Below are 15758 nucleotides of genomic sequence, written 5' to 3'. Positions count from 1 at the left end.
TCACTAATGGGACCATAAGAGGACCAAGACGGCCTGAAGAGACTGGGGACGACTCAAGGGAGCCTGGGAGAGGTGGGAGAAGATGAGCACCAGGGTTTATTATATTTCCACCTCTGCTTATTATACTTTGGGGTCTGCAAAGCACACTTGGTTTGGACTGAACAAGTCTGGTCCAGAACTAAACTGGCAACTGATCCATTGGTTCTCCCATCTGATATACTGTAGTCATTGTCACATAGCGAAGGGTCCTGCTACGTTCCCGATCTTCTCTTGTAATGATTATATCAGGAGTCGCTGACTTGCAGAATGACCTCTGGAAAATGTGACTTGTCTGGTGTTGCACAATCGTAAGACGTGCCTTGAAGTAAAGGCGCGCACGTAAGGCGTCTGGAGCAGGATACCGATCGTCTAGGACTTACAATATAGTAGACGGTTCATTGCACTGGATTAGCTGCGGTGTGAATGCCCTGACCCCGACATCTGACTCAGGGTTGTGTAACGTGACTTCTTGTGATCAGCACGTAGTATACGGGACGGGATTGTGTGGTGTACAGGATGGGAAAGCAATAAACAGTAGCCAGCTAGGCATGACAGAGAATTTCCAGGAAGGATGGGATCTAGAGAGCGGTTAGATAAGGCAGATGGTGGACCTGCATGGGATGGCATAGACTAGCTTGGATACAGGTCATCACGGATGGATGGTCTATCCCCTGAAATGTGTGGTTGGAGGTAACAGCACTACAGGAACCAGCTAGCAAGGGGAAGGTTGATCCATGGAACAGGTGGAACGGTCCATGGTGGTCACCCCACTCTGTCAAAAATTCCCCGTGACCGATTCCCCCACAGATCAGACCGGGTTTCTGCTGCAGAACTTCCAATATACAGTAAAGACACAAACATTGTAAGGGGCAGCAGTTGGGGGTCGTGGGGAGTTTAGCTGAACTGTTCAGTTTCATACCCATCTCGGGGACCAATTACTCCTCGTATAGAGTCTTCAAGGAAATTTTGTAAATATTTTGTAATGGTGGAGAATCAGGATTGTTTACCATGATGTCTGTGTAAGGCCCTGTTCATATGGGGCTAGGGACTGCCTATTTTGAACCTGATCTTGACGCGGGAAGCCGTGTCAGAATAGGACCAAAATGCGCCTGCCGCGTCAGTCGTGGCTTCCCACTCCAGAGTAGGCCTAAATGAATGGGCCTTGACCGGAGGGTGCTGCTGTGAGGTGGACGCCGGGGCTGAATCCGCTGCTTTTTTCCGTGAGCAGGAACAAACTGAAGCCAAGCCATGTTTTCATGCGGTCCTAGGACTCTGAGCCTTTCTCGTGGCTGAGCTTCTTCTCCGGCTGCTCCACCCAATGATCCTTTTTGCCTCCCAAGGGCGGTATACGAGGTCTGGCTATCTGAACACCTCCCCTACCCCAGTATATAGATATTACCATGACTTACGGTTAGTGGGTTGAAGAAATGGAGCCCATACATATCTGTTTCAGTGCCACCGGCCAACAATCTCATGTGCCAGAGCTCTACCTTAGTGGCAAATGTTGGAAGAAATGGTTGGTCATGCTGGATGTCAACATGCCCCATCCCTCCTTCTCAAGGGAAAAAATCCAGTGTTAGAGATGCCGGCCCACAGCTTCTTCTGCCCTCCTCATTGGGCTGGGTTGGGCTTGATGTGCATGTGTAACGGGAGATTGGGAAGAGTAACTGTTGGCCAAAAACCAGGGTGTTTGGCCACCATAAGTAGTGAGTTAGGCTCATGCACACAACCGCAGTCTGAAAAACAGGACAAGTGGCTCTGTGTGCAGGCCTTGTTTTCCAGAATAGATGGACTAAGGTACTGAGTCTCCATGTCTTTCGGCTCGGTCCTACAGTCTATGAAAACTACAGATGTGTACGGTGCCATAGAAATGAATGGGTCCATACACTATCAGTTACCAATGGATATCCCATAATACACTAGTGTCTTGTATATGAAGCCTCAGTTGTAAGATCAAAGACATGAAATACATTCTGTGCATTACACATTTTATTAAAAAATGAACCTTTACTATTGTTTCCTACAATAGATCACACAATGTGGCGGCTTTACAGTTTGGTAGTTCAGTATTATAGGAATCTTCTGCCATCAGACGACTTTGTCGTATAGAGTGTACACCGTCCTGCAACTTTCACTGTACACATTGGGCATGCTGTATAAGGAAACAATATTGCCCATGATAGGTTTTTTGTTTCCCGATGATTTGGGAAAACCCTTGTCATGATGATGGGTCAGTTCTTCATTGTCACATGACTTTAACCCCCCCCCCCCCCCGATCCTACACAGCTGAATTATTGTCCATCCTGCATTGGCCGCTGACCATTGAGTCGGATACTCCTTACGTTATAATATTCTCTACCTCCGCAGATAATGAATGGCGCCCCCAAGGTGCGTCTTTGCCGAGCATCGCCCTCTATAGTACGGTTCAGCGGTGACTCACACAGAGGGCAGCTTTGTTCCCGCTCATCATATGACTGGGCGCGTCTCTCCTCTCTGCTCTACTTCCACAATGAAATAATGTAAACTTTAACCCAGTCCAACCTGTTCCCGAGCAAAGGAATTGCATTCCTGTCCTCTATAGTAATCTCGTACTACCGACGGCCTGATGACTTCTGGTAATCCTCATATCTACAAAAATGAAAAATATTTTCAAAAAAATTTCAAAAACATTTTCCTACTGAAGCTTTGACATTTGTGGAAGTTCATGATGAAGGTGACTCTGAGCTATGACCTAAGATGGTAATCCAGGGTTCCAGAACACGGTCTCTCTTTTTAGGCAATCACATCACGTTGGTTGGTCACAGGGCTAGTCTCACTGACATGAATGGGACTGAGACGCACCATGGTCATGTACCCAACAGATAGGAGGTCATTGCCTGTGAAAAGGAAGCTGAGGAACCGTGTTTTCTAATCCTGGATAACCCCTTTAAAGTGGACCTTTCCACAACTCCAACTCTTTGCACCATTTAATAATGGCTACTGCATTAATTCTGTTGCAGTTGGAATTTTTTCTCTAGCCCCACCTGTTCCTGAGCAATCAATGCTTTTAGTCTTGGCACAAGCTGTCAAGTGGGCGGTCCATGTCTTTCTGCTACAGCCCAGGACCTCCCACTTGACAGCAGAGAGAATAACTGTGCTGAAATTAACAGCACAGATTGCTCAGTATGGGTGGGGGCTAGAGAAAAAAATTCCAACTGTGCCGGAATCAGTGGAGAGGAAACTATTAAAGGACTGGAGTTGATGGTGGAGGCGAAAGGTCCTGTTTCTATAATGTCGATATATGTTCCTGCTGTCTTGCCTCAGGGTAGAGAACAGAAAGTGCGTCATAGAAGGAGCTGGGAAAAAGAAGAAAGGTGAAAGGTTTTCCAGCCATGGTTGGTCTCATGTCCTCAGGGTGAAATAGACCTGTCCATGACTCTTCTAGCCAGAGGAAATGAACTGTGAGCAAACAAGACAGCGGGAAATTGTCCCAAACAAGAGTTAGACGGCTAACACTTGACTCTTAACCCTTCGAGGCTAAACCTGACAGTCCCGCTCTTCTACGGACGCCACTTGACAGAACTGAAATTCCTCCCGGGAGAATCCTTAACGTGCTCTTTATCACCATCTTACTGAGTAATTCCTAAGAATTTCCAAGGATCTCGTGGGAAGATTTTGGCTCCCTTTTTATCACCATTCTCGTTTTGCCCTTTACTACACCCCTTCTTTAAACTGCCCCCAAAGACTTCACAAATTTTATTGCAAGTGATTATAGCGATGGGGTATTTTTGTAACCAAAAGGAGTTACTGGGTCAGATATGGAACGGTCGGTGCCTTTTATGGAATTCTCAACTCCTTAATCATCTGTTTGCTGTCCATAGTCCCTGGGGCAAGAGATGAGATGACCTGTCCTGTCTCTCAATCCCATCATCGAGCACCTGGACGAGCGAGATCCAGCACAGTCAGTAGTAGATGGATTATCATCGGGGTCTCCATTACCACCATTGTGCATTGTCACATCTTCAGTCCTCCATGGTTCTTTATTTTTAGTGGTCATGTCAACCCTATCTTCATTGGACTGCAATATTGGATCCATGAAGGTCCACCTGTCTACAGTGCACCTTGTTGGTCAGCTGGTGCTACCAAGTTCTCTTTCAGTCTACCCAGTTGACACCACACGCACCACATCTTGTCCTCCATGGTTCTCCCTTATTTTAGTGGTCATGTCAACCCTAGCTTCATTATTGGACTGCAAAATTGGATCAGTGATGGTCTACCTGTCTACAGTACACCTTGTTGGTCAGCTGGTGCTAACAAGTTCCCTTTCGATGTCTACCCAAGTGCAACACCACACGTAGGGTCGCGATTGTGCTTCAACTCAATCCCATTCACATGAATAGTCAAAGCCCTTTTAACCAGTTAATGAACAGGAGGGCCTAGAGTCAACCCAAAACTGATCAAGCATTGAAGACTTATCCTAAGGGTAGAAGATCAATATTAGTCTTGGATACCCCATTAAGGATTGGAGTTATTGTTGGTGCCCATTGTCAGTTGACTCCGTCTATACAATAGCGCTTACCAATTTCCCTATTACATAATATGGATAAACCAAAGTAATCCGAAACATATTTTTGAAGTGCAAGTAGCAGCCTAGGCAAACAATAGGTCACGGACTAGAGCCCCCATATCTAGGGCTAGTAGACAGCAATACCCATGACTGAGTGCCCGTGCCATCCATCCATGTAGCAATGGGCACAGAAACCTTAACCCTTGTTCGAAACGTACACAGTCATGTAATAATTTAGTTTTATGATATCAAATTACCATATTTTACATCCTATCCTGAAATGGTCTTATAAATAACACATTATGGCATCAATAAATATAAAAAATACTTCTAACATAGTCCAGGTTACTACTTCTGCCTCGTCCAGAGGCCTTCAACCCTAAAATACAGGTTTAGTAAGAAATCAGTCTGTAATGTCCACCCATTGAGTCCGGACAACCAATATATGGGTCTTCATTTCCCAATGTCCAGTGTGCGTTGCTCCATTAATGGCCATGGAAGTGCAACGGCATCTTGGGATAGGTAAGAGCCAGTCAATGAATCTTCTGCCGTTGGGTCCTTCTACAGGGTGGTCTTTGGGATTTATCCACGTAAACTTCATGAAATGTTTTGAGGGATAAGATAGTTCAGTTAGTTAGATACATCTGCATGATGTAACTTAGGTTTGGCATCAACCTTCTTCTTGGGACGGCAAAAACACGTCATCCCAAGGAGCCACGAACTCAGTGTAGGTGGGAGGAGGTGTTATAGGCTCCGGGAATCTTTCTTCTGGGATAAATCCAGATCTCTTGATTTCATGAATGTCAGAGCTGATACGGAGCAGAGTCGGGTTGGTAAACCTCATGTCCCCAGGAGCTGCTGCTCTTGCACGTTCCAGGGCCGTCTGGTAAGTAGGAGGTTCGATATCTGGAGGTGGCCCCAGAGTCACCGTCCACACTGTCGCAGTGCCATAGAGGATGACTTCCTCGTAAGGTGGAGCTGCAAACTGAGCGGGGTCCCTGCGGGAATAAAAGGAGACATATTGACTGAAACTTGAAATGAAGCAGAAAAGGGTAAAGTGCAGACTTGTTATTATTGGATACAACTTATAATATCAAACAACCAGCCTAAACCATTGGACAGTACCATGTGCGATAGGCTAGCTCATTGCCAAATCCCCACACATATGCTTAGATACAAAGTATCAACAGATAATATCACATCAGCTTCCGACAGTATGATAGGCTTGGATACACAGGCTTAGCAGACAGTATCACACATTGTAGGCTTAGATACAACAGGGAATTGGACCTATTGAAGGATGGAAAAAAATGGAAGTAGTGAAAGGGCCTCTTTAGGAAGGGGGGGCCAGGGTAAACTAAACTATAGATCTGGTGAACCCCCTTACACTCTACCTCCAATTATCCAAAGTAACGTTACATAAATGACTGGTAACGGAGAATATAAGAAGCTTTCTAAAATTAAAAATGCTTCCTTCTCCACTTAGGTTGAGTTACAAACACAGAAGTCTATGGAGAGGGGAGGGGAGGAGAATAAGGCTGCTGAGACATAAATAACTGCAGCTGCTACTCTGCTACACCGTGAGCTCGGGAACTCCTCTGACACTGATGTATCTTTCAGGATAAAGCTCTACCCTTGAACTGTAAGACACTAAGTCAAGTACCAGCCTCCTCCTCCCCCTCACCTCTCCATGGATCCCTGTATGTTAGGCAGATTGTAGCCTAAGAGAGATAAGGAAGAAGAGAGCAGCCTTCTAAGTGGGAAGGAAATATTTCTATAATTTATTACAAAGTTTAAGTAAAAGTAGAAATTGTATCTTTGTAACTTCATTCCTTCTTGTTCTGTTCTTATACATTGCACTATAGACAGTAATGGGAGTGTAAGGCCAACACTATGGGACTGAGTCACTACAAACAGATGAGGTCACCAAGTGACGGACTGTCGGAACTAAACTTTCTCACGGTGTCGGGATCTTTGGGCAGCTCTTAGCCAGGTAGATGTTATCAGCAGGTATACGGTACTGTATATAGTAGTCAGTATAGTCATAAATTGTCACTACAAGAACACACTTGTCAACCTGCGATTTACATCACTGTCAAGTCTTGAGTACTGGATATGCCTGACAGTGATATATGAGGGGGGGGGGGGGAGGCGAGTGAGGGAGGGGAGGCGATGCTTGTTTATTGATTTCAGTATCCGAACAATGTGCAATCCGTCCCTTCTAGCAGTTCTCAGGGCAGAACATGCTGGTACTCCGGTTGGATCTGGTTGAGTCCGGTGAGTGTCAACCAGCCCTGAGCATTGTTTTTTTGGTGGCTTTGTTATCCTTGATCTCTTGAGCTCTTCCTTGTAGCAACTGACATAGGCAGATAGAAAACAGCTTGGAATATATTGGGTCCACCATAGATGAAAGTCTAGAAGACCACCCCTCTAGTTATAGACGTGGGGCCACCCCTCCAGTTATAGACATGGGGCCTCTCCTCCAGTTATTCATGGAGCCACTCCTCCAGCTATAGACGTGGGGCCACCCCTCCAGCTATAAACGTGGGGCCACCCCTCCAGTTAGACATGGGGCCACCCCTCCCTCCAGCTATAGATGTGGGGCCACCCCTCCAGCTATAAATGTGGGGCCACCCCTCCAGTTAGACATGGGGCCACCCCTCCCTCCAGTTATAGACGTGGGGCCACCCCTCCGGTTAGACGTGGGGCCACCCCTCCGGTTAGACGTGGGGCCACCCCTCCCTCCGGTTACAGACGTGGGGCCACCCCTCCCTCCGGTTACAGACGTGGGGCCACCCCTCCCTCCGGTTACAGACGTGGGGCCACCCCTCCCTCCGGTTACAGACGTGGGGCCACCCCTCCCTCCGGTTACAGACGTGGGGCCACCCCTCCCTCCGGTTACAGACGTGGGGCCACCCCTCCCTCCGGTTACGGACGTGGGGCCACCCCTCCCTCCGGTTGGGGACGTGGGGCCACCCCTCCCTCCGGTTGGGGACGTGGGGCCACCCCTCCCTCCGGTTGGGGACGTGGGGCCACCCCTCCCTCCGGATGGGGACGTGGGGCCACCCCTCCCTCCGGTTGGGGACGTGGGGCCACCCCTCCCTCCGGTTGGGGACGTGGGGCCACCCCTCCCTCCGGTTGGGGACGTGGGGCCACCCCTCCCTCCGGTTGGGGACGTGGGGCCACCCCTCCCTCCGGTTGGGGACGTGGGGCCACCCCTCCCTCCGGTTGGGGACGTGGGGCCACCCCTCCCTCCGGTTGGGGACGTGGGGCCACCCCTCCCTCCGGTTGGGGACGTGGGGCCACCCCTCCCTCCGGTTGGGGACGTGGGGCCACCCCTCCCTCCGGTTGGGGACGTGGGGCCACCCCTCCCTCCGGTTGGGGACGTGGGGCCACCCCTCCCTCCGGTTGGGGACGTGGGGCCACCCCTCCCTCCGGTTGGGGACGTGGGGCCACCCCTCCCTCCGGTTGGGGACGTGGGGCCACCCCTCCCTCCGGTTGGGGACGTGGGGCCACCCCTCCCTCCGGTTGGGGACGTGGGGCCACCCCTCCCTCCGGTTGGGGACGTGGGGCCACCCCTCCCTCCGGTTGGGGACGTGGGGCCACCCCTCCCTCCGGTTGGGGACGTGGGGCCACCCCTCCCTCCGGTTGGGGACGTGGGGCCACCCCTCCCTCCGGTTGGGGACGTGGGGCCACCCCTCCCTCCGGTTGGGGACGTGGGGCCACCCCTCCCTCCGGTTGGGGACGTGGGGCCACCCCTCCCTCCGGTTGGGGACGTGGGGCCACCCCTCCCTCCGGTTGGGGACGTGGGGCCACCCCTCCCTCCGGTTGGGGACGTGGGGCCACCCCTCCCTCCGGTTGGGGACGTGGGGCCACCCCTCTAGTTAGTCATGTACATGTTATTTGCACCCTAAACGTTACTATGAATATACATTCTGTATGGAGAGCAGCATTACTCACTCTGGAGAACCTGCCATGTCCTGTCTTATGAAGACAAGCCATTCATGTGAATATAGTGTGTAATACTTCATTATCCCTGTGATGGCGCTGCAGAGACATTGGTTTCTTCAGCTGATTCTGGGATTTTCAGCAGGGGGCACTTTGAAATCTGCCTCATTTGGCCCCTTTAACAAGTAGGCAATTTGGAATTATTGATAGACCAGTGTATCTTTGCTCATGTGCCAATTCTGGTTCACACCCCAGGACCTCTCTGCTGCCCTGGCACCTCCCGTCCCTGAAGCATTCCCTCCTAATACGTCCTACATTGTACAATATGGAGGACTTACACTTCGTTCTGTGTCTGTCCCCCGCTCCTGACTTCTGCTTGTGCAGGGTTCTCTTCATTTTGCTGTCCTCTGGACTTCTTGACACAGGTTGATAGTGTGACTGAGAGATAGCAGATGATGGCCAGGCCGCCCGCGGACAAGAAACAGATCCCTAAGATGAAGACTCTGTCTGAGACCGTCAGCAGGACCACACCGATAATCATGAAGGCCATTCCCAGGGTTATTATAGCCCGGTGGAGTCCTCTCCATACATAGCTCGATACCATGGTAAGATGTGTAGACCCAACTGGAGAAAGATCAGAGTAGAAGACAAGTCAGAGATATGTAGGAAGAGTAGAAGACCAGTAAGGACACCAGTAGAGTCATGTGCGGGGTGCGCCTTAGTATGAGGTCATTATAGCATCTGTATACTGCCGTCGTATACCCGGGGCCGTGACCGGTTCCCTTTAGTTGCTTATTTATACGTTCCGGATACTTCCTGGTATTCCAGTTGTCATATAAACTTTAGCACATTGCATATGATGTTTAGGTGACTATTTAACTGTTTACACACACACACCGTTGACCTTCTTTGGACTTTCCATTACTTTCATTACTTTTTTTTTTGCAAATGACACCCTTTGCTCGCAGGAGAACGTTGGAAAGTCGTACAATATGCAATTATACAAAAGTATGCAAAAAATGTGAAATATACAAAATTACAGAATTCCAAACTAGTTATAGTATAAAGCTCAAGCACAGGGAGAGACCGTGTAAAACAAAAAACATACGGGTTCCTAGCCTAGGTGTGATGTCACATTTATTGGTCACATGACCTGTTGACAGCTCAATTGCAATACCAAGCACAGCCACTATACACGATATGGTGCTGTCCTCAAACAGCTGATCATTAGGGGTGCCAGGTGTCGGACCCCCACCGAGCTATGATATGATATTGATGACCTAGCCTAAGACAGAGTCAGCAATATCCAAGAGCTGTCAGGAGAATGCCTTTAAATGTTTCCTTATAACTAAGATCCTCCCTGTCCCACATAGGTTTAGTTCTCCTTTATACTCTTTTGACCTCCATGATGTACTTTCCATATAACATGCATATTCTACATAAAACCCCAGAAATTCTCTGTAAAGTGCTTATATTCCGCACATACTTTGTCAGTACATACCCTTTCTAATAGGCTACTATATCCTGCAGGCTTTAGAAGCAGCTGCCTGACATTGTTCTGGTCTATCATCTACACGTACACCCAGATTCTTCTCTATAAGTGACTCTCCCGGTTTTACCCCCAGGACATTGGCCCATAGCACACAATATGTATTTATGTCCAAGTCATCAACGTAGAGTTGGATGGATGACAAACAAGCTGGTCCTTGACGTACTTCTCTAGCCCTAACCTTTTACTATAGGATTAGATTACAAAGTTACTTTTTATAGACTAAAATGATACAAAAAGGAAACTATGGACCATATGGGAGAAGATCACCGAAACCATGAGGAAAGAGGGGTCTAAACTATATATGGTACCTCCCGTCCTATCTATGATGTAGATGGATTTGGCTTTGTTCTAAATTGAAGATCAAGGTCTATGGGATTCCTTGGTGTTCCACCCCTTCACAGATGTTTGTTGGCTCACTACAAGATGTTGTGGTGGAACTCTACCTATATGGTCATGGTAGACTTGGTGGCAATAACAGATACCAGTATTTGAGTTGCCCAAGGGCTCGTAGTGACTCATTGCTCTGTAATGAACAGAAGATACTTCACATTGTTTGCCACTTTGTTGTAAAGGTTGAACAACACCCCGACTCCGCCAGTGACCGTCTGTCACTGGTCTTGTAAGTCTTCCTCCAAGTCACATGTATCAGACGTAAATCTTGTTTGTCTTGAGCTCCTTAGGATTAGCGATCCTCTATGTAACTGTCCTGTAACTTATTGACAGAGGCTTAGGCTGACATAGAGCCAACGGGCAACCGGGACTGAGCCGAGGACATCAAGCATGAGACGACTCGGATGCCTTAAAGGGGTTTTTCCCATTGACTTAACCATATGTAAATTGGTAGACACATAAAAGATGGTTAGAGAAAAAAATTTAAAGTTCTGCAAATTTTTTAATTTAAATTTGAAAATTTACATATGTTGGTTTCATAGGAAACTCCCTTTAATGTATAAAAGGTGACCGATACAGATGAGATTAACCTCTTAGGCTCCAAGGCCCTGACCGTAAGCTGATTTCTGAAGCATGGATCCCCAGTAATCATCTGTAATGTCTAGGAGAACCCGGGAGGAAATGTCCTACAGCACCTCCACAGGGGGCATAAGGAATTGCAAGGACTGTCCTGACGACATGGACATGCTGGGTCCTCCGGAGACATTCTTGCTCTCATTCCGGATAATTTGTGGTTGTCCAAAATGAGGGATTCCCGTCTGACCTCATCACGTCCTAAATAATGTCAGGCATCCATATAAAATGAAGGTTCGGCAAGTCTATAATTATTATAATATAGAATTCCAAAAATAGTATACCGCCTATCCCCGAACAATCCAGCACCCATTGAGTAATTACAATGGGACATTCCAGTATTACCAGGCAATGGATGTTTAGGATATGACGTGTTCACTATATAGGGTATGATCTTATGACTGGCTTCAGATCTCCTGGGAATGTTGTGGACCTCTATATGGGATCTTTCCAAAAATTCCAAACATATATAAGGAAATGTACTTTATACAATCCCATTAACCATTGGTGAAGGTATTCCTTTCTAGGCTGGAGACTGGACAATGAGGATTCGAAAGGCTTAGTCCTTGTAACGCTCAACCCTGCCAATGGCGGTTTTGAGATGTTTTTGGGTGTAACTATATATCTACAAGAAATTGATATCTTGCCACCTGGTCTATTGGACTAAAGTCATAGGTTAACCATGGTAGAGGTCCACCATGGTAGAGGTCCACCATGGTAGAGGTCCACCATGGTAGAGGTCCACCATGGTAGAGGTCCACCATGGTAGAGGTCCACCATGGTAGAGGTCCACCATGGTAGAGGTCCACCATGGTAGAGGTCCACCATGGTAGAGGTCCACCATGGTAGAGGTCCACCATGGTAGAGGTCCACCATGGTAGAGGTCCACCATGGTAGAGGTCCACCATGGTAGAGGTCCACCATGGTAGAGGTCCACCATGGTAGAGGTCCACCATGGTAGAGGTCCACCATGGTAGAGGTCCACCATGGACCTCCTTTCAAAATTTCATGTTTATTGGCAACTCTTGACTTTTAGGAACAGCTTGGACACTCAGTGGTTTATACTGCTGCTACTCAGCACTGGGGGCCGCCATCAAATCCAGATAAGACCACATCTTCAGTGAGCCTATATGTTCTTCCCATGCTTGGGGTCCCTCTGGACAGTCTTATCTTCCATACTTGGCCTTATGGGAGCAGCGCCAGTTGCGACTGATTGTAATTGTCACAATACAGAATATATTGCCCTTATAACATTTATGGAGCTGTAAGAAACCCTTCCTATATACATAGTGGCCCTGATGACATCATACCGGGGTACAAGGGGTAATTAAATCCTATACGACTTCCTGATTTGTCATCTACAGACTGATTTATGGCAGACTATAGACTGACTGTAAACCATCAGCTGAGGTTTCGTCACTCGGCCATAACATAAAGTTACTCCTCTTATATTTTGTCTGTTTTTGTGTCGTCCAGTCGCAGTATTTGTCCTTGTCCCTCGTGGCGGTGGTGAAAAGTGGTACTGCATGGGGCAGTGACCGCAGTGACCTCATTGGACGGTGCAGTATCGGAGGGAAAGGGCCGATCCCTCATTTTCCACAGTAACAAGATGTGTATTCCTGATAATATACCAGAGAACTGATGTATAACCACATCCTCACACACCAACACAACACCTACAAATTCTGCAGTTTCCTTGTTATACTTTACATAGGTGGGTGGTGGTAACAGTGTGCAGTGCTGTGCAAAAGTTTTAGGCAAGGGTGGTGGGGGAAAATGTCACGAAGTAAGAATGCCTTCAGAAATAGAAGTGAATGATGAAAAGAGAAATGCAAATCAATATTTGGTGTGACCTTTGCCCTTTGCCTTCCATCAGTTCTTGGTATATGTTCTTTGGCAGAACTGGGCGGGGAGATTGTTCCCGCCATCTTAGAGAACCAAGCACAGATCTTCTGCAGATGTTGCTTGCTCCAATCCGTCATGTCATCCCAGACAGACTGGATGATGATGAGTGCTCATTGTGTACAAAGGGAAGCTCTAGCCGGACACGAGGGCCACAAGGAACCTCAATGTCATGAGAAGCCCTTGTGCAAGCAGATGGTTTATTGATATAGGACTGTTCAGTTTATGGCACAGTTCACACGGGGACGACTTAATGAGATCGAGAAATGTATCAACCATTGTCCCTAGAAAACATCGTCAATCATTCACAACTATCCACGGGAACAATCCATGGACAGAGCAGGGACCTGAGCGACATTAGCTGAGCTCATAAACACATCTGCTGCGTTTCAGGAACTTTTGCAACTTTTTGCACCATTTGTATCTATCGCTCTTTTTTGCAATACTGACCATATGGGCAGAGATGACACGGCCCCGGGGAATAAGCCAAAGGCCCGGACACACTGCAAAATTTCTTTTAGAAAAATTTGCAAAAAGTTACAATGTCCCCGGCCTTTGTTCTTCATTGTAACTTTCTAAAAACTTGTAAAATTGTTGCAAAAACGAATTCCACCTCTGCTTTACAAAAAGCTCCAAAATATCTTTAGTGAACTCTGGAGACGACACACTAGAGAATCGCAAGGAATTTAGGGGTTTGTTACAAAATACATTAAAAAAAAATAAGCTAAGAAAAGTGACATAAAAAATTCCTACTGGATCTCTAAATTCTCAACACCCCCATTGTATAACAGGTAACGGCAAGGGTCCCATATGGGAAATATCTGGACCAGCGACACATATCCATTGTGAGCTAGAACTAGGGCGATCCAGAAATGAAATGGTTAATTCACTATTGTAATCTACAGGACATAAGATTTTTCTTAAAAAAAAAAATAAAATAAATAAAAATAATAAAAATAATTAATAAAAATAATATAAAATAATAAAATTAAAATAAAATAATAAAAAATAAAATATATAATTAAAACAAAATTAAATGTAATTAAAAACATATTTTAATTAGTAACTCACCAGACAAATGAGGGAAATTAAATCTTCTAGCACTGACCCCTGTGGGTTTGGTTTTTGGGTCCCTGTCCGGCTCGCCCCAGTATTAGCTCCTGGTTGTTGCCTTCATGCCCCTGGGTTTATTGGGCTGTATGGTGCAGCATTGCTTCTTCTGGATCAGTGTAGTAGTGAAGCAGATTATGGAGTGTGCTGGAGTTCTCTACAGCTTGGGGTTCCCTGTAGTGACTGCAGTACCTGTCGGTGACTGTCTCTCTCTATCCACCGCTGAGGTTTCTGTCACCTCCTCACCTGCCTTCCCTGATCATTTCCACCCCTCCAGGAAGCCGCAGCTATATACAGATAACTTTGTGTCACTCCCTCCAGCCGCGCTGATCACAGATCATTCCTGTACTAACACACTAACCCCTCCCTCATAGTAAACCGCACATTCCTAGTCAGGGGGGGACTACAACCCCCAGCAAGCCATGGCGGGCAGTATAGTAGAGGTCAGTGTGCCATCACATATCCACCACCAGGTGGAGATTAATGGATTCTGGGTGTATTTGGGCATTTTGTTACATGATGTCCAGACCCATCAACATTCCGTATGTGGTGCTCAGACCCGTCATAGTCAGGACACACTACAAGTTCCAGCAAGCCAAGCCATGCCGTCTACTGTATCAACACAGTGATGCTCAGAGCCAGGAGAGCTGACATAAAGGCCCACGGATATATGTTCTTGTATAGATAGTGATCAGAGACAGGTCATCCTATATGGCAAAGGAAAGTCTATCCTTATTCTTAGGCTAAGTTCACACGTGAAAAAAGCTAGCTGATTTTGTCACTGATTTTTAAGCCTCGCTTTTTTTGGACGCTGTTTTTTTGCATTGGACGCTGTTTTTGACGCTTTTTCGGTCGCTGTTTTTTTTAAGCTTTTTTTTTTTCCCCAGCCCATTTTTTAACTAGCCAGCCCACTGGGCATGGCCAAAACCAACCCCTTTTTGTCTGTAGGCGCCATTTTAGCACACATCTCCAACTGAGCAGAGCTCACTGCTACTTCATAGCAAGCTGCTATCTTTGATATCAAAAAATAAAATTTCCTGGAGAGAAGGGAGCCCAATGAATGCTGCTGTATCCAGATGTGCTGTGCTGTGATGAGTACTGTCACAAAATGGCTGCAGGAAGCAGCCAACACCCATGGCCACTCCTCTGGAATGTCACTTCCAAAAGTGTGATAAAAAACAGCTAGCTGTTTGTCGCTGTTTTTGCCAAAACAGCTGCAAAAAAAAGCGACCAAAAACCGCTAGCTGTTTTTTCAGCGCCCAATAGACTCCAATTCATTTTTTCAGGCGGAAAACGCCTGAAGAAAGGTCATGTCGCTTCTTTTTCTGCTAGCAAAAAAAGCTAGCAATAAAAAAAGCTAGCAGAAAAAAAAAAAGCTAGCAATTCACATAGGGCTCCATTTTATGGAGGCTGATTTGGCCGCGAAATCAGCTGTCAAAATCAGCGTCCATGTCCCCGTGTGAACTAGCCCTTACGTTTTTATGGCAGACAAACAATATGGGTCCATCTTCCCAGAAACCGGAATAACAAATCACCATAAAACTAGGTCCATTTATTTCGAGGAGCTTAGCAAGGGTTTGACGAGCCCCATTGGATAGGACATCAGTATGTGACTGGTGGGGGTCCCTCTGTTTCCTA

General features: G+C 47.0%; 1 protein-coding gene across 1 annotated transcript; it reads right to left on the bottom strand.

The window, feature by feature from the left end:
- Positions 1 to 4751: 4751 nt before the first annotated feature.
- TMEM139 (transmembrane protein 139) lies at positions 4752 to 14346 on the bottom strand. Its single transcript, XM_075288231.1, has 3 exons — positions 14082 to 14346; positions 8872 to 9157; positions 4752 to 5583 (listed from the first exon to the last, which is right to left on the bottom strand). The coding sequence occupies exons 2-3, from the start codon at positions 9135 to 9137 to the stop codon at positions 5256 to 5258; spliced, it is 594 nt and encodes a 197-aa protein (XP_075144332.1). The 5' UTR covers positions 9138 to 9157; positions 14082 to 14346; the 3' UTR covers positions 4752 to 5255.
- Between the last annotated feature and the right edge of the window lie 1412 nt (positions 14347 to 15758).

Source organism: Leptodactylus fuscus, chromosome 10 (assembly GCF_031893055.1).
Source record: "Leptodactylus fuscus isolate aLepFus1 chromosome 10, aLepFus1.hap2, whole genome shotgun sequence".
Lineage (NCBI taxonomy): Eukaryota > Metazoa > Chordata > Amphibia > Anura > Leptodactylidae > Leptodactylus > Leptodactylus fuscus.
The sequence above is the reverse complement of the archived record's forward strand: the minus strand, read 5'-3'. Positions and strand labels throughout refer to the sequence as shown.

Excerpts from the sequence above, each read along its gene's own strand:
- TMEM139 (XM_075288231.1), bottom strand. The coding sequence starts at position 9,137 with ATGGTATCGAGCTATGTATGGAGAGGACTCCACCGGGCTATAATAACC. Across the intron at positions 5,584-8,871 it reads GGACAGACACAGAACGAAGT|GGACCCCGCTCAGTTTGCAG; the intron begins GTAAGTCCTCCA and ends TTATTCCCGCAG.